The sequence below is a fragment of the Phyllostomus discolor genome, chromosome 15 (genome assembly GCF_004126475.2).
Source record: "Phyllostomus discolor isolate MPI-MPIP mPhyDis1 chromosome 15, mPhyDis1.pri.v3, whole genome shotgun sequence".
Classification (NCBI taxonomy): domain Eukaryota; kingdom Metazoa; phylum Chordata; class Mammalia; order Chiroptera; family Phyllostomidae; genus Phyllostomus; species Phyllostomus discolor.
In genome coordinates this window covers 9,051,647-9,075,489 of record NC_040917.2, presented here as the reverse complement: position 1 = coordinate 9,075,489, position 23,843 = coordinate 9,051,647, and the positions used below count along the sequence as shown (strand labels likewise).

At 49.0% G+C, this 23,843-nt stretch overlaps 1 protein-coding gene across 2 annotated transcripts in view; it reads left to right on the top strand.

Annotated features, from left to right (window-relative positions):
• The window catches only part of COG2 (component of oligomeric golgi complex 2), a 39,030-nt gene that overhangs the window by 5,349 nt on the left and 9,838 nt on the right, over positions 1-23,843 (top strand). For both annotated transcript variants that reach the window (XM_028531208.2, XM_036016170.1), the window contains exons 2-11: positions 3,007-3,168; positions 4,347-4,412; positions 6,534-6,614; positions 8,229-8,332; positions 10,897-11,005; positions 11,577-11,756; positions 13,316-13,440; positions 16,814-16,940; positions 20,323-20,462; positions 23,634-23,695. In XM_028531208.2, coding sequence (XP_028387009.1) covers positions 3,007-3,168; positions 4,347-4,412; positions 6,534-6,614; positions 8,229-8,332; positions 10,897-11,005; positions 11,577-11,756; positions 13,316-13,440; positions 16,814-16,940; positions 20,323-20,462; positions 23,634-23,695 — 1,156 coding nt within the window. The remainder of the gene's footprint in view (positions 1-3,006; positions 3,169-4,346; positions 4,413-6,533; positions 6,615-8,228; positions 8,333-10,896; positions 11,006-11,576; positions 11,757-13,315; positions 13,441-16,813; positions 16,941-20,322; positions 20,463-23,633; positions 23,696-23,843) is intronic.

The following is a 23,843-nucleotide window of genomic DNA, read 5'->3' as shown; positions in this document are numbered from 1 at the left end:
CCGGCCCCTGTTCTTCCCGCTCCCCGTCCTCCGGCAACCACTGATGCACTTTCCGTCCTGATGGACTTGCCTGTTCTGGAACATCTCCTATCAGTGGGATCGTTCAGTGTGTGGCTGTGGCTGGCTTTCTTCCCTTGGCGTGGTGTTTTCACGGTTCCTCCAGCTCGTGGCCTGTACGAGCACTTCATTCCTTGTTGTGGCTGAATATAACATTCCACCATGTGGGCACCCCACGTTTTGTCTCCCCGTTCATGAGTGGATGCGCACGTCAGTTTTATTTGGTTTGTTTGTTTTTTGCTGTTGTGTGTAATTGCTGTTAGGAACATTCATGTACACGCTTTTATACGAATGCCTGTTTTTGGTACTCTCAGGCGTGGCTTTCTTGGGTAATTTTATGATTGATTTTTAAGGAACTGACTATTTTCCACAGTGGCTGTACCATCCCGATGATGGTTCCAATTTCTCTTCACCAACATGTGTTTTTTCTGTTTCCTCACTGCATCAAGGCTGTTCCAGTGGGTGCAAAGTGGTGTTTCCCTGTGGTTCCATTCGCATTTCCCTGCTGGTTAGCAGCGCTCAGCGGCTCTTTACAGGCTTGTTGGCCGCGGGTGTGTGTTCCTTGGAGGACTGTCCGTTCCGATCCTTTGCTCATGTTTTTTTCGTTGGGTGTTTTGTCTCTTTATGGGTAAGTCGTAAGAGTTCTTTGGATGCTCTGGATACCAGAGCCTCTTCAGATACATGGTGTGTAGGCGTTTTCTCTCATTGTATGGTTGTTTTTCGCTTTCTTAACGTATTTTTTATTTTATTTTAATCATTGTTCAAGTATGGTTTTCTGCCTTTTACTCCCAGTCCAGCCCCCCTCCCACCCCTCCCCACTTCCCTCCCATTTCCACCCTCCCCCTAGTTTTTGTCCATGTGTCCTTTAAATTTGTTCCTGTAAACCCTTCCCATTGTCCCCTGAAATTCCCTCTTCTCTCCCTCTGATCACTGTCAGCCTGTCCTCTATTTCAGTGTCTTTGACTATATTTTGTTTATTTCTTTGTTTTGTTGTTTAGGTTCCTGTTAAAGGTGAGATCATATGGTATTTGTCTTTCACTGCCTGGCTTGTTTCGCTTAGCATAATGCTTTCCAGCTCCATCCATGCTGTTGCAAAAGGTAGGAGCTCCTTCTTTCTTTCTGCTGCATAGAATTCCACTGTGTAAATGTACCATAGCTTTTTGATCCATTCATTTACTGATGGGCATCTAGGTTGCTTCCAGCACCTAGCTATTGTAAATTGTGCTGCTGTGAACATTGGGATGCATAGGTTCTTTTGGATTGGTGTTTTAGTGTCCTTAGGATATAGTCCCAGCAGTGGAATTGCTGGGCCAAAAGGCAGATCCATTTTTAGTTTTCATAGGAACTTCCATACTGTTTTCCATAGTGGTTGTACCAGTGTGCAGTCCCACCAACAGTGCACTAGGGACCCCCTTTCTCCACATCCTCTCCAACACTTGTTGTTTGTTGCTTTATTTATGATGGCCATTCTGTCTGGTGTGAAGTGGTATCTCATTGTGGTTTTAATCTGCATCTCTCTGATAGCGATATTGAACATCGTTTCATGTGTCTTTGGATTTTCTGTATGTCCTCCTTGGAGAATTGTCTGTTCAAGTCCTTTGCCCACTTTTTAATTGGGTTACTTGTCTTCTTAGAGTGGAGTCGTGTAAGTTCTTTATATATTTTGGAGATTAAACCCTTGTCTGAGGTATCATTGGCAAATACGTTTTCCCATACAGTTGGTTCTCTTTTTCACTTTCTTAACGTATTCTTCATGCACAAAAGGTTTTATTTTGATCATATTCAACTTATGTATTGTTTTCTGTGCTTTTTGGTGACCTTTCTAAGAAATCATTGACTAATCCGAGGTCACACGGATTTCCACCTCTGTTTTCATCTAAGAGCCTTACAGCTCTAGCACGTACATGCGAGTCACAATCACGATCCATTTCGAGTTGCACTTCTGTATGTGGTGTGAGGTTGGTGTCCAGACTCGTCCCTTTGCCTGTAGACACTCCCAGCAGCACCATTCATTGAAAAGACCGAATCTTAGTATTCGTGACAACAGGGGTGGCCCTCGAGGGCATCGTGCTAAGTGTAACAAGTTAAACAGAGACGGACAGACACCTTGTGACCTCAGCTGTACGTGGGGTCTACACAGCACCACCAGAAACCAGGCGCATCGGTGCAGAGAGCAGGGTGGTGGTTGGTGGCAGGCGGGGAGAAATGGGGGCAGGGGTTCGAATCTTAACGAGGTAGATCCGTCCAGGGGCTGTGGGGACAGCCCAGTGACAGTGATGCTGTGTTGTGGAGTCGAAGGTTTCTGAGGGAGCGCGTTAAGATCTGGTCACAAGAAGGAATCTCTGCGTGGCCTGAATGTTCGCAATTACCCTGCTGACGGTTTCCCGGCATACGCAAACACTGAATCGTTACATTGTGCACCTGAGTCAATATGATGATATGTGTCAATTATATCTCAATTTTAAAAGGTAATTCATATTTTAAAGAGAGAGACCAAAAAAATCTGAATCACAATGTTAAATAGTGAAAAAAATAGTGTTTAACTGCAGATTATCAGAGTGTGGGTGATTTTGTAATCTGTTATACAGTTACTTCTTTGAAAGTTTTACGTTGGACATTTGTTACTTTTAAAATTAAGGGGGGCAGCTGTTTCTATTTTGAAAAGAGCCCATTTAAACTGCCTAATAAAAAGTAAAATAAAATCCCATGTGAGATTTAGGCAGCAGGGGAGAGTGCTTTGGGCCAGGGCCCCCCACTTCCCCACCCAGCACCTTCAGAAGGTCCACAGGCATCCCACACCGCCCTGTGCATGCCGAGAACTTTCCCCGAAGCCTCACCACCTGTGGAGTGAGCAGGCAGCATTCCCGTCTGGTACTTTTTCTCGCTTTGCTTTTGCACACCAAGTGTATACCATTGCAGCAACTTTTGCTTTTCTGGTCTTGTCTTCAGGATGACTTCGACGTCGACCACTTTGTGTCTGACTGTCGGAAGCGTGTCCAGCTGGAGGAGCTGAGAGATGACCTGGAGCTCTACTACAAGCTTCTCAAGACGGCCATGGTGGAGCTCATCAACAAGGACTATGCGGACTTTGTCAACCTTTCCACGAACTTGGTAACCCTTAACCCTGCACTTCCGCCCCGTCGGCGCAGGTGCACCCGCGCTGTCCTCCTCTGCCCAGGGTCGTTGTTGTTCCGAGTGCCGAGTCCTTCCAGAGCCTTTCGGTTGACTTTCCCCCTCAGACACCCAAAGAGATTGCTCCTCTCATTAAATAGCAAAAGAGCTAAACTTTCTCGGTGTACATTTTTGGTTTTTCTCATTTAAGACTGTTCTAGCTTATTTTTAAATTAGTTATTAAGGATAGCTCTATGTATATATAGTTATACGCAAGTTTTATACATACATATATAAGTAAATGTGTAAATAAAGGATAATACTATCAAAACAGTTGTTTTTGCTAGTTGCCAAGTGACTGCCACGACACCTCACTGGTTGAGGCTGATTTGCAAGAATAAGCACCAGCTATCCTGAAGGAAGCGTGTCGTTCACTCTCTGGCAGTGTGCTGGCTAGAGTCCCGGTGAGGGGACCTTGGCCACTGTCGCTCTGCAGGGGGCTCGGTTTTATAGAGACCTGAGAACGGTTCGTAATGGACCTACGAGTTGTTTGTAAAAGTCGCTGAGGAATGCTTACCTTTTAATACTTGCGCAAGTGTTGTCTTGTTCATATTTTATTTTGTTTTTAAATCAGTTTGTTTAAAGAAGTACAGACAGTACTTATCTCCATGGGAATTTCAGGAAGCATTAAAATTAATGAGCCATATTTGCTTTGAGAACTCTACCGCTAAGATGAATGTGGTAGATGTGAACTAGAAACTCAAAATATTTTATATCCCATTTATTTAGTTTAGATTTTTCTCAAAGTTTGTAGTCAACGTTTAGGGGAAATGGAACCCATCCGACAGACTTCAACATCAACTGGTCAACTGGTGTTCACCACCTGTTAAAATTTTCCCAAATCATTTAAAATTTCATCCAAAGGCAAACTGTGCCTAAGGAAGCTTTCATTTATTATGACTTCCCTTATTTTATTGTTTCATGTATATCAACAGGTTTTTTTCATATTCTGGGAGCAATAGTGATGGCAAAACAGCATGTGTATTTAGCTAGTTGCTCAGCAGCACGTGGTTACGCAGAAGAGCAACCTACAGCCAGGACTGTTTTGATCACTGAACAGATGCGCCGCTGTCACTGCTGGTTCTGACGTGTTTGTGCCAACGTGGTTTTGCCCACAGGTTGGCATGGACAAAGCCCTCAACCAGCTCTCTGTGCCTTTGGGACAGCTGCGGGAAGAAGTTCTGGTAAGTCTCCCACGGAGCGTGCTGTGTGTGAGTGCCTTCTCCAGGAGCTCCCTGTGTCCGGTAGGCGGGGGTGGCTCGGTGGTCCGTGACCAGCACGCGCCTTCAGGAACGGTGGAGATGATTCTCTGCTTTTTGCTTGTGATACCGCAAGCTAAAAGCCTGTTCGGTTTGGAGATGACAGATTCTCAGAGTAGACAGCTTTGAAGTGTCAGCGTAGACCAAGAAGGCTCCTTCAGAATTCAGCTTGTGCCTGCTACCTCACTGGTATGTGAGTAGTCTCCAACTTACCAGTGGCTTATGTTTTTAAAATTTGCAACAGTTTTACAAGTGCTCTCCCAGGCCGTGTTTTACATGTGGAAGTGCCTCCAGACCAATCCCCAGAAGCCGTTCACCATTAGTTTAACTGAAGGGCAATGTCAGTACAGTGCATACTGAGTAAACGTCACATTTTACTGCTCCTCTGAGAAAGTCTCCGCCGGGGAATCGGACCCCCCACCTCCAGCCTCTGAGTCACTGGGCACAGGGACTGCATCAAGAGGAAGGGTGGAGGGGACTTCGGGCGTCACTTCCAGCAGAAAGCTGCGCCACCTTGTCCTGTCCCGACCCTCCTCCCACCCCGCCCCGTCCCAGTCGGGGCCCCGGCCTTCCAGCTCCCGTAGCTCTGAAGCACTCTGTCACGTCTGCTGCACCCACTGTCACTGCCTGTGTGTGGCACCAGCCCCTCAGACAGAGCTGAAGAAATGCACAATAACAGCCATCAGTGCTGAGAAGTTCACAGGACGGGTAGGCAGGAAAGAATTCAGACAAGGGATGTTTCTGGAGCTGTGCCTTGAAGTAGCAACTGTTCTGGGATGTTTAGATCTTGTTTGAATTTTGCAAAAGCTCCTTAAATGCTTTTCCTTGGAATGGAAGTGGTGTTACTGGATTCCACATCGCCCCTGCATGGCTCTCCTGCCATCTTTGTGGTGCCCCCAGCCTCCTGGCTGTGCAGCCTCTGCTAACCTTGGACTCCTCCCTAAGCACTCTCCCTGTGGTATATCCGCTCAGACCTGGTGGGCTGCTGGCGCTCACACTCGCAGGTGCAGGTGCTGTGCCGCGGGCCACCCGCTAGCACCGCAGCCCCGCCCCACCCCCCCTCTCTTTGTGGCCTCTTGCCTGTCTCCCGGTCAGCCACGGACCAACCCCCACCCCCACTTTGAGCTCAGCTCCTGAAACAGCTGGGAGATCTGAGGTCACTGAGGGGTGCGTGTCTGTCCGGTTCATCATTGTGTCCTCTCCGGCTGCCACAGTAGCTGTCAGTCAGTAGGTATTTCAGAATGTTTGGTGAATGAATGAATCCACCTTTCAACAGAATGTTTGTGATTTGTCCAGTTTATTCTCATTGTTTTTCTTACCTTTATCTTGGACCTAATTCCTAGTTATCTCATACTTGACTAAATTCATTAGCTCCTGGGCATCCTTCTTCACCTGTGACCTCCCCCTTTTCCTGGCCAGTCTCCTCCTCCTTCCCAGTGTTCCCCAAACAACATTCCATCATGATCCGTTAGCACTTGAGAACTCTTCAGTTCCCTGAAAATGTGCAGAATCTGTCTAGAGACCTCATCTTGGCTAAGTGAAGTGTCCTGAATACCCCTCCCTCGTTATTTCTGCTGCTCTCCACAGTGAGGCTGTCAGCTCGCCCAGGCGTCATCCTCACTGCCCCGAACACGTCATACTCACTTATGTCTTTCTACCTTTTGTCTCTGAGAGCCGCCTCTCCACCCGAGTCAGCCTGCACCCATATTGGAATCAAGCCCCACCCTTGCTGCCACGCCCTCCTGGGCTTTTGACTCAGACCCTCCTTCCTCTGCCCTGACCATGTGAGACTCTCAGTGTATATGCACTGTTATTCTTTCGGCCATCACCCTGCGTGACCTTGGCTTTGTATGTCATTTTGCCCCAAAATCAGCAGCAGTTGTGTCTGAGCCTTTGTGTTTTTATCAGTCTCTGTGATACTGGCCTGTAGATACTAGAGCTGAATTAAAGATGGAAATGCAGTTCTGAAGAACTGAACTGAATGTGTGAATTTCATGATGTTGCCAAACACTTTCCACAGCACACCCTCTTTACTTTTTTTTGAAGAGTCTCCGGTCGTCTATCAGCGAAGGAATCCGAGCAGTAGATGAGCGGGTGTCTAAACAAGAGGACATTCGGGAGAAAAAGGTACAGGGAAGCGGCGTGCTGTTAAAGTGAGCACTCGTGGTGGCCCCTCGGAGCTAAGGCCCTCCCACGAGTGTGGGACCTGGGTCACCCCTCTGGTTCGCCCCTCTGGTTCCTGGTTCCTTTGCCGAGAGGAGGACGGGCGAGGAGACGGGCAGTCTCACTCATCCGGAGGCGTTGGTAGCCGAGCCAGGCTAGTGAGGGGCAGGGCCAGAGCCTCGGCCCTGGTCTCCTCACTCCTGGGATGCTTACACAGGGGTATGGTAAAGACGTGAATTCTTTTAAAGACAACAAATTCCATAGTATTCTTATGCTTTAATGTACTTGTGGTAGCATTAACATTCTTAAAGAAAACACTAGATTTCATAGGCTGCATGCCTGTGCATATTTTTCATTACTATGAAATTGTTTTTTCCCTAAAGTTCTTTTATAATTATATTGTATTGCATTATATTGTATTGCATTGCACTATATTGTATTATAATGTCATGGTATGTACTTAAAATGATAAGACAGAATTTCAGAGGTACCCAAGGGTACATAAATGAAAATACCTCGTTTTTCTGTAACGAGAAGGAGTAATAACTGACGTCAGTGAAGCACTTGACCGTGTAGGAGGCGCACGAGTGTCCGGCACTCCTACGGAGAAGGCGTCCGTACTTCGGAGGTTGGAGGGGAGCGGGCTTTCTGCAGCAGGCCCTCCAGAGTTGTGCTGCGGGTCCGCCGTGTCAGAGAACCCCGGCGTGGTGCTCTGTTCCGCCACGTGCGGCGCTTCTTTGGTTTCCTTCCTTCAAATAACCCTCTTCATGCACAGCCTTTACTTTCCAGTGGCCTGTGTTTTCATTTTAGTTTCTGACTTATTTATCATTGTAATGATACGGTAGCAGAGTTGGACTTAGGACTCAAGACTCCTGACTGTAGCCCGGTGCTCTTGGTGTTTTCTAAGTTACCTGTTAGCAAACTTTTTTTTTAAATCAAGGAGAGAAGCCTGTCATAGAGACCTTCTTTTTAATTCTTTAGGTGTCCTCTGAGCTTTGGTCTAAAGATTTCGAGAAGGAAGTGCATTCTGGGAAAGATTATCAGCTTCATGAGAGCAGTGAATTTTTCTTGTTTTGTTCACTCAGGCCCCCACTGTCTAGAAGAATCTCGGTTCAAAAGAGGTGGTCAGCAGCCGTTTGTTATGTGAATGACCTTGTATCTTTTTGTTCTTTTAAGAATGAGAGTTTTTGTAATGTTCCTCAACCTCTTTGATAGGATTTGTAGTGTGATAATGTATTTAACGAACTGACACATTAAAACATGATAAATGTAGTACCAATAGAGAGGTTCATTTGAGATAGGTAAAAGAAGAAGGAATAAGAGTACAGAATATGAGAAAGCAACAAGTCCAGTTTCTTTTTATAAACTTGCAGTAGAATATTGAAATGCACTTGTTGTAGAAAGCCAAAATTAAGATTTGCATTCTTAGGAATTCAGTGTTACATAGGTATTCAAAATGTAGGATGCTCCAAATGTTCTCAGTCAACTTTCAGGTTTGTATTTTTTGCATTTAGTTAGAGGAAATCAGATAATTAAGAGTAAACATCATAACATTTTTTTTGCTTAATTTTAATATAGATGTGTGTGCTGAGACTTATACAAGTTATTCGATCAGTTGAGAAAATTGAAAAGATCTTAAATTCTCAGAGTTCTAAAGAAACATCTGCACTGGAAGAACGCAGGTAAGTTTGTTTTTTGTTTTTTGTTTTTTTTTTACTAAATAGCACATAGATTAATACCTCACACTTAGGCTATTTTCTTTCTTCTTCTTCTCTTCTTCTTCTTTTTTTTTTTAGTTAAAACTCATTTCTGAAAAAGGCGACAATCCAAGTCATTGGCTTAAGTGTCTTTGAGTGTCGCTCAGGAAAAGCAGAGTGAAGTCACAACTTCACGCAGTGGTGAAGTTAGAGCACGTCGTTACAAACGTCTGTGGTTCTAGGCCGCATCCCGACCTCTCAGGGAAGCAGCAGCAGGGTGCTGTCGGGGGCCGATTTTTGTGTCTGGCATTGCCCTACCCAAGGTCTGGCAGCATCCTCATTGATCTTCAGGGTGTGGAATAGCTTTCGTCTTTCTTTGATCCTTTTTTTAGACGTGCCCAGAGCACGACCATTGGTGTCCCTGGACCAGCACTGTGTCATTAAGAAGCGGTATGAGACACACTCAGTTGAAAGTTGTAGTCAGGAAAGAAAAGGCTTATGAAATAGGAAAAAGGTGACCATTTCCTTGGTCACAGTGTGACTGTCTTACCACCTTCCTGGCCTGAGTTTTGAGTCAGCCTGGTAGGCGAGTGGCTGGGAAGTGAGCTGAGTGGGTCGTGGCGGCCGCAGTGGGACAAGCCGTGGCCTCGTGGGCAGAGCGCGGGCTTCTGCTGTCCTGCCAGCTGGGCAGCCCGGTCGGGGCCCTTCCCCGTCTCATCTGTGACGAAGGCTCATCGCAACTCCATGAGCAGGCGTGTCCGGCAGTCACTGAGATTCTGTCGGCCAGCCCCTGGCATAGACCGAGCAGTAGCCTTAACACGGGTCTCAGTCTGACGTGAGCTGTTCTGAAGGTCGCAGTGACAGCACTGGCGTTCTTTATGTTAATCACATGAGCTTAAGTAACACTGGGTTATCTGCTGCAGAACCAGCCGCACCCGAGTTGAGTACTGTAGTTCAAAGTCTTGGTCATGCTATAAAGGCATGTTGGGTTTCTTCTCGAAATCTGAGACTTGGGAGGAGGGCCTTAGAGACAACATGCTCCATATACCTGGTTATGGAGATTAAGAAACGAGGCATCCAGAAGGGAAGCGAGTCTCATGTCCCGGATCTCTGCTTCCCTTCATTACCACGCTGTGTAACAGAGTGGTCAGTGCCTGTCACGTGTGTGCCTTTGCCCCTGCACCTGTGCCCCTGCCCTCCCATCCCCACTGTCAGTCTCCGCCCGAGTCCGTTCCAACCAGCCCAGGGCATCTGCAGCCTTGCTGCTCAGCCTCCCCGTCGCACCAACAGCTCCTGTCGATGCGACAGGGAGGCTGAGCAGCAGCAGTGTCCTTCCTCAGGACCGCGGGACCTGCCTCCCCAGCCCCGGCCCCTCCCTGCCTTCCCACCCTGTCCCTCTGACAGGGAGACTTCGGTGATCCCCACTCCGCTTAACACTGCGCCCTCATAGCATCCCGTCTCTGACACGGTGGACACGGTGCTGTTCCTGGTTCAGAACTGCCCTTGAGCGCCTTTTCTTTGACTCCGGTCCACAGCTCGGAGCTGCAGAGAGGGAAAACCAGGTCAGTGTAAGCAAGTAGTGAATACATCACGCCCGGTAGGCCATAAAATGAAAGTTCAGATAATCCGTGACTGATAAATCCACATCAGGTCCTTCAGGAACGAGTTAGGAACTGACCTTTTGCGTTGGTCCTGCTGAGCGGTTCCTGTCCCTCCGGCGCTGCTGGTTGGTCTCACGTGGCATTTCGTGTTTCCTCATGCTACCCGCTTCTTCCCCCAGTGACCGGTCGGTCACAATCAGGTGCAGGATGCCTCCGAACAGCCCAGTGGGTGCTTCAGTGCCTTTATGTTTTTCTCCTTTTGCTATTTCACTTCCTTTTGAGTGGCACTGAGGCTTCGTAATGTGTTTTAGCAGAAAGAAGGGCATTTATTAAACTTGGTGGGAGATACACAGTGAATGTGTCCTCGCTGGGACATAGGATATAAACCGACTGCTCTCGTAGCCATTTTGTAAATGTCAATTTAAAGGAAGCTGTTTTGAGATATTTCGTTTATTGCTGCCAGAGGGCCAGTTGTATTTTCTGGAGGAGACAATGGTATTTGGTATTTGAGAGGTAGCAGAGATATTTGAGAAAAGGTGCGAATAACAGGGCAGGCCAGGGAGAGAGAAGGAGGTGATAGGTAAGCAGGCCGTGAATGGGAGAGCCTGGAGAAGGCGGTGGGAGCGGGTGGGAGCGCCCTCACTGACCTCGTCCAGCTCCTGCTCCCTGTCTGGGCCCCTGGGCCAGCAGCCAGGCAGTGTCGGTGGCCTGGGGCCCTTCCCTGCTGCAGCTGCGCCAGGCTGTGCAGGCGGCCCATGGTGACAGTCAACGGCACAGAGGGTGCTTCAGCTCCCCCCCCCACCGCCCCCCTGGGTACTGGACGGAGGGCGCGGAAACACTCTGGAGAACACTGTAACAGTGGGTGCACGAGACACTATTGCTCATCATGTGGTGTGTTCTCCTGGAAACTAATACACTTTGGGAACTAAATTTCTCTGTTTCTGCTAGCCCACTTTTGACGGGACAGATTTTGGAGAGAATTGCTACAGAATTCAACCAGTTACAGTTTCACGCTGTTCAAAGCAAAGGCATGCCTCTTCTGGACAAAGTAAGACCGGTAAGTGTTGTTTTAGATTTTCACAATCGGTATATTTAGGACTTTGCTAAATAATGTTGGTTTAACCTAGTAACGCCCCTGGTAGTTGTTGGTCTACAAGATTTTGAAACCAGCTTTGAGTGTTTGCATTTAGTTTTTGTGTTTTGGACCCTTGCCTCCTGCATGTCATGCGTCACAGATTTTTGTGTAAAGACACAGGCGTGTTCTCTGAATTGTAAGAGTAAAATTGACTCTGAATTTCATGTAACTCAACACACTATATGATGTAGTCAGAGTTAATTTCTCCACGGCTCTTAACTGGGCTTTAAAACCATACGTTTGTCAGATTTACTCTGTAGCCTAAGAGGAAAATAACTTTTTTCCTAGTTCTGTAATTCTGTCTAAATTCTCTTTGATGATGCAAAGGTTTACTTACAAAGAGACTGTGGGGAGGAGGAGAAATGCACTGTTATTCTTCAAGAAATGTCGATATTTTAGTTTTGCGTGCATTTTCTTCTATGAGAATAGAGCACGCGTCTGAGTTTTCAGGAGCTGGTGCAGTCGGAGCTTTCCCTTGTCTTCTCTCGCGCAGCGGATCGCCGGCATCACGGCCACGCTGCAGCAGTCCCTGGAGGGCCTCCTGCTGGAGGGGCTGCAGGCTGCCGACGTGGACATCGTGCGGCACTGCCTGCGGACCTACGCCACCATCGACAAGACCCGGGACGCCGAGGCACTGGTCGGCCAGGTGCTGGTGAAACCGTACGTGGATCAGGTAGGTCTGTGCCTGTCGGACCTTGTCCCCCAGACACCCCGAGACCATTGGTCTGTCTCCCGCACCGCACTGGGTCGGGGGGGGGGGGGGTGCTGACTAGAGCCCCTCCTGTAAAGGAGGGGCTGTGAGAGGGAGGCCCCGGCCGGTTACCATCAGCATGCCGGCGCTCGGGCTTGCTCTCTCATGTTTCCGAATGATGCCGCAGCCCAGGGGCCGTCTCCATTTAGAGGGCGGGCTCTGGCCTAGGACGGAGGTGTGTTTGGAAACATGTTAGGGTCAGTTTTATAGTTTGTAAACCTCAGTGAAGTTGTTAAAAAGCATTTTTAACTACTGGTCTCGTGGGTAGAGTAGAGCACGCAGCAGATGGCAATGCTGCCATGCACATGAGTGGTGGAAAAGCATGCAGAGAAGTCTGTGAGCGTGGAAACTGGGTTTGGGCCCAAGTCTTCAAAACTATGGAGGAGTTGGCCGAGCCAGAAAGGGGAAGGGAGGGAACATTCAGAGATGAAGGGCTGTTATGGGCACATTGCCGAGTAAGACCTTGAATCCCGAACTTGGCCGCGCAGTGTCCCTCACCTGTTGGATACAGTGGAAATGTAGGAAGTGCGTGCATTCTGCCGCTGAGCAGCCAGGAATAGACTGTACCACGTGAAGTGGCCGGCACTCAACAGCTGTCCAACGTGCAGAAATGGCAGCTTCATGCGGCACACACTGGTCCAAGTCCCAAAGCCCGTGCCCAGCATGTGCAGACTGCTCTCTGGTCCCCTGTCCGTCTGGTGGGAGTTCCTTCTGTCCAGCGAGTGCAGAGCTGCTGTCACCGTGACTTCGGGGTGAAAGTCTTCCACCTTTAAACTGGGAATAGTGCATCCCGTTGGTCACGAATTTTAGGAATTGAGTTCAGTCACCGTTAGGGTCACTGAAAACTGTGACCTGTTAGTTGTGGCACCCCGATGGGGGTGGGAAAGACGATGACCTACAACTCATCAATGGGTGAAGATATTTGTTACTGATTTTTGCCTCTGTTTTTCATTGAACCAAGTCTGATGTGCCAAATGAAAGAAACATGAAGTTTTAGTGGCATATTGAGTAAAGCACGGCCACATTTTTTAATTTTATTTAAATTAGTATGCTTATCATCTTGTTCACCTCTTGACTCTAAACCTTACCCCCCAAAATAAAATAATAAAGTGAAATAAAGTGGATTATCTCCCGTCTTTCTCGGTCTCCCCCTTCCCCTAAGCTGAGTGATGGTAGAAGAGAAGGTCAAGGGCAGGGCAGGAAGAAGTTGCTGTCACTCGTATCCCAGCTCAGAGGGAAAGCAGAAGGACATGCCTGGGTTTTTCAGCCTCAGGCCAGTCTCTGTCACCCAGCTTCTGTCTCCACAGGGTCAGAACTGCGTGCCCTCGTCCTGGGGACTAGTTTTGAGCACAGCTGTTACTTACCTGCGGTTAGAAAACACGTCGGCTGGGGAGGAGGGTGGGTCTTCTTTAATCTCTGAAGTGTAGAGTTCATACCTCTCCTTTAGATGCTTTTCCTTTCAACGTTATCCCTTTTAACAGGTGATTACAGAGCAGATGGTGGAGTCTCATCCAAATGGCCTTCAGATCATGTATAACAAACTCCTGGAGTTTGTCCCTCACCACTGCCGCCTTCTGCGAGAAGTCACAGGCAGCGCCATCTCAAGGTACTTGGCTATTGTGTCAGAGCGCACCTCGCTCTCGTGGTGGCCCCTGCCAGCTGTAGTGCACGGCTGCCGTGTGCCCATGTGGACCAGCTGGGTCCGGGGACACCGCAGTAAAGCGAGTGTCGCAGTAAAGCAAGTCACGGGTCAAGTTATGTCACACTATCCTGTAGTTTGTTAAGTGTGCACTGGCCTTATTTCTAAAATAAACAATGTATCTACCTTAATTGAAAAATACTTTATTGATAAAAAATGCTAACCACCATCTGAGCCTACAGCGAGCCTTAATCTTTTGGGTGAATGGTCTTGCCTTCAATTTGTAAAAAACATGAAGCGAAGTGGAGTACAACAGAACACCTGTGACTGAGGTAGGCCCTGTCTCCAGGTCACTGTTACCACGGTGGCGGGAGGCGGGCATCCTGAGCCTCGTTCCACAGATGAGAAACTAGAGGGATGAAGCTCAGCTCGAGGGTTGCACCACCTCTCTGAATGCAGAGCCCAGACCCTTTCCTTCTCTCCTGCATCAGTTTGAAATCAGTATTGGTTTCTTTCTATTGGTCTAATGTCATACTCGGTCTAGCAGTGCTAATCCAGTTAAATTCAACAAGTTTTATGCTGTTGTGGTTAAGTTGTTTTCAGTTTTCCCTCCTTGTATTTCATTTCCATGACTTTCCATTTCCGTGCCATAAATTGCTCTTCACCTTTCATCACTGCTGCTGCCGTAGGCGAGGCCTCTGCCCCCCTGTCTCCAGAGTAACAGGATCTTCTCATTGGTCTCCCTGCCTCCACCCTCTTCCTCCCAGTCCAGCCTCTGTCTCTCACATACTCCCAGATTTCTGAGATTCATGTGCTCTGCCATCTTCGTAAGTCGTTAGTGGCTTCTCATTGCTCGTTGATGCAGCATCGAGCGTCCTCTACACTCTGGCCCCGCGTACCTCCACTGGAGAGCTCTCCGCAGCAGGACTCTCCCCGCACCACCTGGTCTCTGTCCACACGGTGGCATTGCCCCTCCCTGACACTCCCTGTGTCCTGTACATCTGTGGTTTTCCTCCTGTCCCTTGCCACAATAAGCTCCAGCTCAGATACTACTTCCTTCAAGAGCCCTTTCGTCCTGATCTCCAGCATTAACCTCATCCTCTGGATTCCTTTACCTGTTGCCTTCACTGCTGTTGCAGACTAGTTTCCTGTTACTTTCACTGCTGTTGCAGACTAGTTTCCTGTCACTTTCAGTGCTGTTGCAGACTAGTTTCCATCTTTCACTATGCTCATATGCACTGTACAGCATTTGCAAAGAACCCAGTTCTTTATTTTCAGCATTAGAAAGGCAAGAAAGGTCTTCATCTTCATGGAGTAAGCAATATATTTGGTCTCGAATTTTTGTTCTTTAAATACAAAAGAAGCTGGGGTGATAAATACACTGCTTGACCTTTGAAGTACTCTCCCTGTTTTCACTGCATGATTTCTGATGAAACCCGATTTTGCCACTTTTGTTTAGTGATCATTTAGATTTGGGGGTAAGAATTTAGGGAAAGTTACGAAGTAAAATGAAAGAAGCCACAGTTATGAGACAGTCATTAGATTGGACAAGGCTGGTCTTGTTCCTGGAATTTCAAGTTTTAAAACTTGTAAGTTCTTATGCACAGTTGTCAGCGTGGTAGAATTCATGGGGAAACCTCAGAAATGTGAGGAATCGGATGGTACTTCAGTAGGTGATCTTCCTTTGCTTCGGGCCCCATCACCGTGCTCCCCTTGACCTTCCTTTGCTCACCTCCTGCCTTTTAAGCTTCGAATGTTTCGTGTTTCCCTTTTTCCTGCATCGTCCTCAATGCCCTTTGTAACTGGCAATGCCAGCGATGTTCCGACTTTATCTTCCAAACAGTATGGATTGGCTTTTCTACCTATGTTCTAATTAGCCGTCTGTTTCCATTGTTGATCTTGCAGGTTTCAGTTTTCTCTTTGGGGCTTTAATTAGTATTGATTTTGAGTATGAGACCTTGTCATTTAATAGTGCTTATATTATGTGCATCTATAGTTGTAATATCCTCAATTTTATTCTTCCCTTGACCAGATACCTGAATAGATCTGGTTCTTTCATGATTAAAAATATATCACAGGGTATGTGCAGCCCGGCAGTGGGGTCTTCCTTGCCCTCCTCAGCTCTGCTCCAGCCCCGCCAGTGATTCCTTATCGACACTTAACTGCAGCCAGACTGTTCGGTAGCTTCCTGGGCAGTAAAGCACACCTCCTTGATGCTTCGTCTTGTTTGAAAATTATGAAAACTTTTTTCTGTTTGTTTTCAATGCATATCAGAATGTTAAGCCCCAGTTTGATCTTGATAATTTGACGACTTAGCTACAAAACTCCCAGTTTTGCTAAAATAAGACCTCATATTGACTTGCTGAACATTTTAAAAGAAAGTTATCTTAGAGCATGTTACTCAACATACCACAATCAAAATGGGTAGATCAGTGAGACTGTCTGCCTGGGAGATATTTATGGGTCTTGAAGTTCAAGAGAAACTTAAGGAATGTGCCTTTATGTAATTATTTACTTTAAGTATTTAATCATCACTAACACAGCAGTTACTTTATGCTGGGTACCATCCTAAATGCCTTATGAATATCCACCCATGGGATGGTCCTGTGAGGTAGATATCATTGCCATCTGCCTTTTCGAGTTGAAGAAGCCAAAACACAGAGCAGTGGAATGACCCAAGTTTTGAACTCAGGTTCCCGGCCCCTGAGGACCTCCTTTTGTCTCGTCGTGGCCTCTTCTCGGCTTGTGAGTTAGAACCCACAGTCCAGCTGTTCACTAAAGGATGCAGAATAAAGCATGCATGCACAAAAATACATTCTATCGAGATTTTACAGGAAATCGTTGTAGAATTGTACAACTGGAGGTAAAAACTTAGAGATAGTTTAGTAGCCACAGAGCTGTCAGTCACCGGTAAACTGGCGTGTTTGCAGCGCTGCAGGGCTCGGTGGTGTGCAGGTCGAATGCGGGGCCTGCCCCGTGTGCGGTTAGACTTCCCTGCTGAGGCGGAGGGTGGACGTGGTGTCCCATTTTAGGGGAGCGCACTGTGCCCCGACAGCTCGACGTGGCAGTTCTGCCCCATGCGTGACACCAGCTCGCTCTGCTGTGTGATGGACTCGGGGGATGTGTCAGGTTCAAGCTGAGACCAAGTTCAAGGAGTGGAATAGAAGTTTGGGAACCAAAACGAACTAATTGATAGGGTTTGTTTTGTTTTGTTTTGTTTTTAAGGGTTGAAATGAGATTAGGCTGAGAAACTTTTAGTAAAAGCACCACAGTGGAATTTTGTTCTTTGTAAGTGGGAGACCATGGTGTGTTTGACCGCAATTTTGTTCTTACCTTACAGTGAAAAGGGCAATACTGTTCCTGGATACGACTTTTTGGTGAATTCTGTCTGGCCAGAAATAGTACGAGGACTAGAAGAGAACTTGCCCTCACTCTTTAATCCTGGAGATCCTGATGCATTTCACGAGGTACCTTTCCCTCCTTCTTGGCTCCGGAAGATGTGAATCTGAGGCTTTAGCATAATCGTGCTCTTTTCTGCACAGTCGTGGTTCTGTGACTGATTGAACATTGAAGCTGGAGTTGCTGAGTGAGCATTTGTCTTGAAATGCACACATCGGTTTATCCATGTAACAGTCCCCAGTACTTTGGGGAGCGAGACTGTTCTTTATTTTAGAATATATAAAGTAAAGAAGTCAGTGTAAATAGCTGTGACTAGATATGTGCAGTATTTTCTAAATTTTTTAAAAAGATTCTAGACTCATTAAAAGCTCATCTCTTTGCCATTGTTTTCCATGAAAACTTCAGTTTGCATATGTCTACTGTATAATTTTGAAGGAAAACAAAAATTATTGCTTGGATTTTGAAATGTAGTATATAATCATCCTGTATAGTTTAAAAGACAAGGAGGCCCTAGATTTAGTGATTTTTTTTTTTTTTAAAAACATGATGTCGTTTAAGGATTTCATGGTTTAGGTTTCAAAAGCAAGTTCATGTGCTCACTTTTTGTTACGCCCTGTTTTAAAGTAGCACGTGGTGCGCAGTGAAGAGGAGAGACTCTCGGGCCGGGCCGGCGGCCCAGGTCCTGGCCCAGCGCTCCTGCTCGCCGGCCTCCCGGGCCTCTCTGCCTTCCGCGTCCCCGAGTTCTGCCAAGTTGTGCTTTTTCATTCACTGTGACAGTCTCTGTCTCTCAGTTAGGGGATTTACCGCATTTACAGTGACCGTAACTGCTGATGCATGTGGGTCTTTGGACTTACCATTTGTCCCACTTTTCTTCCTTTTTCTTCCTCTTTTCTATCTTCCGTTCCCACCTTCTCTGAAATGTGGACTTGTGGGGATTTGTTTTTCTCCTCTCTCCTGTGTTTCCCGCTGCTGGTCTGGAAGTTCTGCCCACTGTGTGTGTGTTAAGTAGCCTTAGCAGCTACAGGCTCGGAAGCCTGCGGCCGTTCTCCAGCCTCTTGAACGGCACAGCAAGCAGAGCACTCGAACGCCCGTCGCCCCGTTTCACAGCGCGTGTTGTCGTGTCCAGGGTCTTGTTTCTCGTCTGAGCTCTTCGGCATGTTTCACGGTGTCTCACGTGGTCGTTGTCCCCTCGGAAGGAGACTTACTTATCCCACAAGTCTGCCGTTTCCTCTGCGGGCTGCTCCCTCCTGCACGGGGGACCTGCCTCCTTGGGTCCTTTCCCTTCCTCCTGAAATTCACGCTAGAAGGCCTTTCTGCAAGGACCTGTTGATGATAAACTTCATTTTTTTATAACAAACCCTTAGTTTCTGTTTGCAAATAACCTTATTGCTTTCATGTTTGAAAAGTAGTTTTGCTGGTAATAGGATTCTCTGTGCTTTGGACATTGTCTTCTGACTTCTGTTATGAAATTCGCTGTTAACCAAATTTTTGTTTCTCTGCAGTTAATGCCTTTTTCCCTCTGGCTACTTTTAAAATCTCCTCTGACTTTGGCGCGCTGTTTCAGTATACTATGTCTAATGTGAGCTTTTTAAAATGTATTCTATGTGGGATTCATTTGGTTTCCTGAACCTGAGGATTGGTAGCTTTTATAAACTCTGGCACGTTTTTAGCCACTAGCTCCTCATTTGTGCCTCTCTCCCATTCTTCTGTTACTTCCTTCTAGAATTCTTGATCAGACCTCTTCACTTTATCGTTGATGGTTTCCAAATGTATCGACACTCTTATATGTTTCATCTCTGTCTCTGTGCTGCAGTCTGAATAATTTCTCCGGACCGGTCTTGTAGTTTACTGACTCCTCCTTCAGTGGTATTTAACCTGTTTTTTCATCTGTACATCATTTCCAACCCTAATTATCCTAATGTTCACTTCTAGAAGGTCTGTGTGCTTCTTGTCCAACCTGCCTGGTGGATTTGGTTATTCTTAAAGTGTGGAGAGGCACAGGGTGAATGTGGGGTGAGGCTGCAGCCTAGGAGACTTCAAAACCAGAGAGGCAGCATGTCCGTAGCTTTACTGGCCCAGAAACATCAGTCATCTGTTCTCGTGGCCGAGTGTCCTGTGTTACAGTACATTGACAACGATTTTGTGGTTTTAAAAGCAGGGTTTTTAAAAACAGGTACCATAAGTGGAGTGAGATAGTGGCCGTCAGCGTTTGCGATGTAAGACCCATTGCATTTTCCTGTTCTCCTCTGAGAATCACACTGACCGCGCTGGGCCAGGAGCTGTCCCAGCCCGGAGATGACGCTTTCTTGGGAGAACTTTGACTTTGGAATTCTAAAGTAGGATTTAGTGTTCAGGGGCATAGTGTCCAGCAAGCATCTGTCGATTTCTTTCAAGAAATGCTTTCAGCCTTAATGTGACATGCTTCCTGTGAAGAGGGAAATATTCTTGTCATCTCTTAGCATCCGTCACCTGCTGAGGTAGAGTGTCACCCCAAAAGAGACGCCTGACACCTTTCTTTGCCTCCACTCCACACACCTGATCGTGCTCAGGAGAGTGCATAACTGTCACTCAAAACTAGTGGGTGGGAGTTTGAAACCTGCAGTGGTCACCGCGCTAAAACACCTGTGGAGGCGCAGCCTTCCGCGCATGCAGGTGACGGTTCGGTGGCTCAGAGTCGAGCCCCTCATGACTGAGAAGAGCGTGGAGAGTCCCGCAGGGCTCCCCCAGAGCCCAGGGCCCTGGGGGCTAGCGCACCCTTGACAGCAGCCCCAGTTTTCCCCGCTGACCGGGACTCTGTTCCCTCTGTCTCCTCGCTCTGTCTTCAGGGAAACTCTCCGAGCCCGAACAGAAGAGGAGGCGTCATCTGTAGAATGGGGGGTGGCGATGGTAGCCGCTACCCTACGGGGCAGTGTTGTGGGTTAAGTTGGTTTGTATGACTTGAAGCACAGTGTGTAGTGGTAAAGGTTCAGTGGTGTTGCCGCTGCTCCAAGTGGTGCCGTTAGATCCTCAGCGGTCGTGTGCCGTCTCCTCTGTCAAAGGGACGTGATCATCCACACGGTCTGAGTCTTCCGTGTTTCAAATTTTCCACTTGTCTCCTCCTGGAGAGACGATGAAAGTTACCCCACTCGATCTGCCACCTCATCCAGTCACAGCAGACGGGGTGAGGGGTGCCCTAGAGTGTGAGCACTGTCCCTCGCAGAGCACTGGATGTAGAGTCCCTGGGTTTCCGAACGGACTTGCCACGAAAGACCTGGGGTGTGCCGCGCAGCCACCCGGCGCGCCGCCTGGTCTCGGAGTGGGCGCCCTGAAGGACGAGCCTCTGAGGTCCCTGTCGGGGCTAGCAGCTGCGGCTCTGTGTGTTGACCTGTATCTCGATTACAGTTTTAGCATGTGCCCCCAATTCTGGTTAGTCTGCCTGCGCTGAAAATGCCCCGTTTGCTCCCGTTATAGAAATACAGCGTAAGCATGGACTTTGTGAGAACGTTTGAACGGCAGTGTGGGTCCCAGGCCAGCGTCAGGAGGCTGAGGGCCCATCCTGCCTACCACAGCTTCAACAACAAGTGGAACCTGCCCGTGTATTTCCAGATAAGGTCAGTCGTCTCTTCCCCTCCCGCCTCCTCTCCAAAGTAGAATGTGAACACCCGGTGAGGACGTGGTTCCCGGTTAACCGCCTTTTCTTTGTGATCACCGCACAGTTCTTTGGGAAACAGAATTTAAAGTAGAAATTTACAGGAAATACCATGATTGCCAACATGATGGCTTGCATGATGAAAAGCTGGGAATCGTTTTCCAGGATTTGGATGGCTGAGAACACTGCACTCGGAGGGCGCTGACTCCGGGCCCAGCCCTGCCCCCCACGCTGCCTCCTGCATCGGGGCGGGGAGCGCGGAGCGCAGGCGGGAGTGCAGGCGTCAGACGGCAGCACGTTCGTGCAGTGTTCCCCGGCTCACCACCCGCCTTGAGCAGCGGGCCTGTCCCTCATCCGCTCCTGTGTGTTTGCTCCTGTGTGGCAGTTTTCCCTGGGCGGGGGGGGGGGGGGGGGGGGGGGGGCGGAAGCCCAGTGTTAGGCATTTCTTGCAGCTGGGTCTGTGACCCAGCGTACGAGAATCCTCGTTATCTTGGCTTTCTGCACAGTCCCTGTGACACTGCTGTCCTCGTTGTGGACCCCGGTGCCCCTTTCCTCCAGATGTTGCTGACACAGTGGCGTGGCCCCCTGAACGACTGAGGAACTGTATGATAAGCTCATAACCACGTTTGTTCCACTGGAAAAAATGGATAATAGCCATTTTTGCAGATTTTTTTTTTCTTTCTTTGAAGATCCTTTTGAATGAGGTCATGTAAGTTCCTTGTAGAACGGCATTGACCAGACCGTCTGAGTTGGAGTGCTCTTTAAAGTTTTTGGATACTTTTGTTAATTATGATGCAGCCCTTTACCCCAGAGTTCTGAAGAAAAATTACAGAGAGGGGAGAATATTAAGAGTCAGGCCCCTTGATTATAATTGCTCACCATGATTTCGAATGCATGTGATCATCCTCGATAATGAAATCACAGTTTTCAGAATGTTGGTACGGTGCCCTTTCACGCACATACAGCGCCCACTGTGTTTTCTGCTCCTTTTTCCTGGGTCACATCGACATGTAGCTTATCTTTTGGTAGGAAATTAAGGGTTTGTTCCTCTAAGATGCTCGTGGACTGCACTGGGGAGGTACCGCAGTCAGGGTCAAGCGGGGGTGAGGAGCCCCTGTGACCGGGAGCAGAGGTGAGGGTGCCGAAGCCTCCTTTTGTAGACGACCGCAGTGGGGACTCGGTGTGCGGGCCTGGCCGTCTCCCTCGTGGTCGGGGTTTGGAGTCAGGGTGCTCTCGCTGCCGCCCCAGCACGTCGCCCCTCTGCCGCCTGCAGACTCCCCTTTCCCAGCCGTGCCCCCCAGCCCCATGTTTAGTGACCCCGCCCTGTCTCCACTCCTGGGGCTCCCCTGGCTGCCCCAGCCCCGCACCCCGGGCTCTGCAGGCCGGGCCTGCGGGTCCTCTCAGAGCCGGAGACTGAGCCGCGAGGCCTGTGGATGCTCGGCCCGTTTCCCAACCCCTCCGCCTCCGCCAGACTTCAGCCCCAAGCACCGCAGGGCGGGCCAGCGTCTCCTCATGACCTGTTGTGTTTCACATTCATGAAGTTCTCCAAAGTTGGGTTTCAGATGTGGGACTTGTTCTCAACAACGTGTTTGTTTTTCCATTTAAAAGTACAGCCAGGCGGTACTTGGTAGGCCTCGCTTATTGATTTCTGTTGGGTGTTGGACTGTTTGCCCTGGCCCATGACAAGAAGTTCCGCAAACAGGGCTGGGGTCAGAGTGCACTGTCACCTGAGTCACTGTAGGGTCACTGAAAGGAGCCCGAGAGCCAGGGGCTGGGAGCACTCTGACACGCCCTGAGGAGAAGCGCTGCTGTCACACTGTCACTGACAGGTGTGCGTGCAGGGCCTGACTGTGCACACGTCCCCTCCCCGTGCCTGGCACCCTGCTGCGCCTGCACTTCGGCTGCCCCTGCAGCAGTGTTGGGAGGGAGGTCGAGGACAGTGCCCCCTGGGGAGACAAGCCCTTCGTGAGCCTCACTGGGCAGTGGGAGAGTCCCCCTTCCCTGCAGCACAGGATGCTGCAGGGGACCCGCTCTGGGGTCCCGGCTGGGCTGGGAGGCTGCCACTCTCAGCCGCCGCGCTGCACCCTCTGCGGGCGGGGCTGCCGCCTTCAGTCTGAAATGCTGTTTCCTTTACTGCTCGCTTTCCTTGAGCTCGGTCTCTGAGCTGTTTTCTAAAAGCACACGGGTACCATCAAAGAAACCAAATTACCGGTTAGAGAAGTTCATCTTACACCTGTATCAGAACTCACTGCCACCTGGGGAAGTAACCAGCAGGGGACAGAAGGGTGCGAAGATGGGAGAGTTGTGTACTTGGGACACAGTGCTGCATGAGCAGCTGGTTAAAAAACGAAACCTGCAGTCTAGCACTGCAGAACGGCATCCCGGGCCGCACGGCCACGTGCACTGCGGGGGCCCTGCAGTGTGATGGGGAAGCCGGATGTCCCGTGAGCTGTGGCTCAGCAGGGATGTCTCACCCTCTACAGGAGCAAGGGCTGTGTGTCTATCACTCACAGCGCCTCCGTCCTGAGGGCCCAGCTGGCATCCCTGCTGCAGCCCAGAGGTGCCTGCCCCACCCCCCACCCTGGCTGCACGCTCAGAGGGTGACAGCCCCACCAGGCCTGCCGGCTGTCCTCAGAGGGCACCACTGTGCACCCTCCGTCGGGGGCCTGTGCCCTGTACAAGGACACCAGTCCGAGGAGGCACCTAACGAGGACTGAAGGGCCCCTGTCCTTTTAGCAGGAGCTTCCTGTGCCGTGTGGGGCCAGCCCAAGGCCCCCAGCCCCCCATGCACACGTCCTGTGTCACATCACCTGGTGCCTCTCGGCCTCCCATTCTCCCCCTGCCTCCGTCTCACAAGGGCCAACGTGATTGACGGCACCTACGTGGCCCAGGGTCCTGTCCTCCCTCAGGGTTTCTCACTTGATCCCATCTGCAGAGCCCCCTGTGCTGTGTAAGGTCACGGCCAGAGGCCCCAGGGACCAGGGCCTGGGTGTCTTCAGGGGCCATCATCCAGCCTCCCACCATGGCTCCCAGCAGGAGGGAAGTTTCTGGTACTTCGAAGAAGGGAGAATCGTTGGGGAAAGGCAACTAGCAGCAGCAAAAACACTAATTTGTGCTCTTGTTTTTATCCCAGATTTAGAGAAATAGCGGGAGCCTTAGAAGCAGCACTTACAGATGTACTAGAAGATGCGCCAGGTAATTTCCTTTTTTTTTTCCCCAGTAATTTCCTTAAAGTGAGAAACGACAGGATGTCACTGAATGAGCTCATTGAACTCACCATGTTGTCTAGACCCTAATCAATGCCCGACACCTGGGGGGTCCCTTCCCCCTCTCCTGTCTGTCA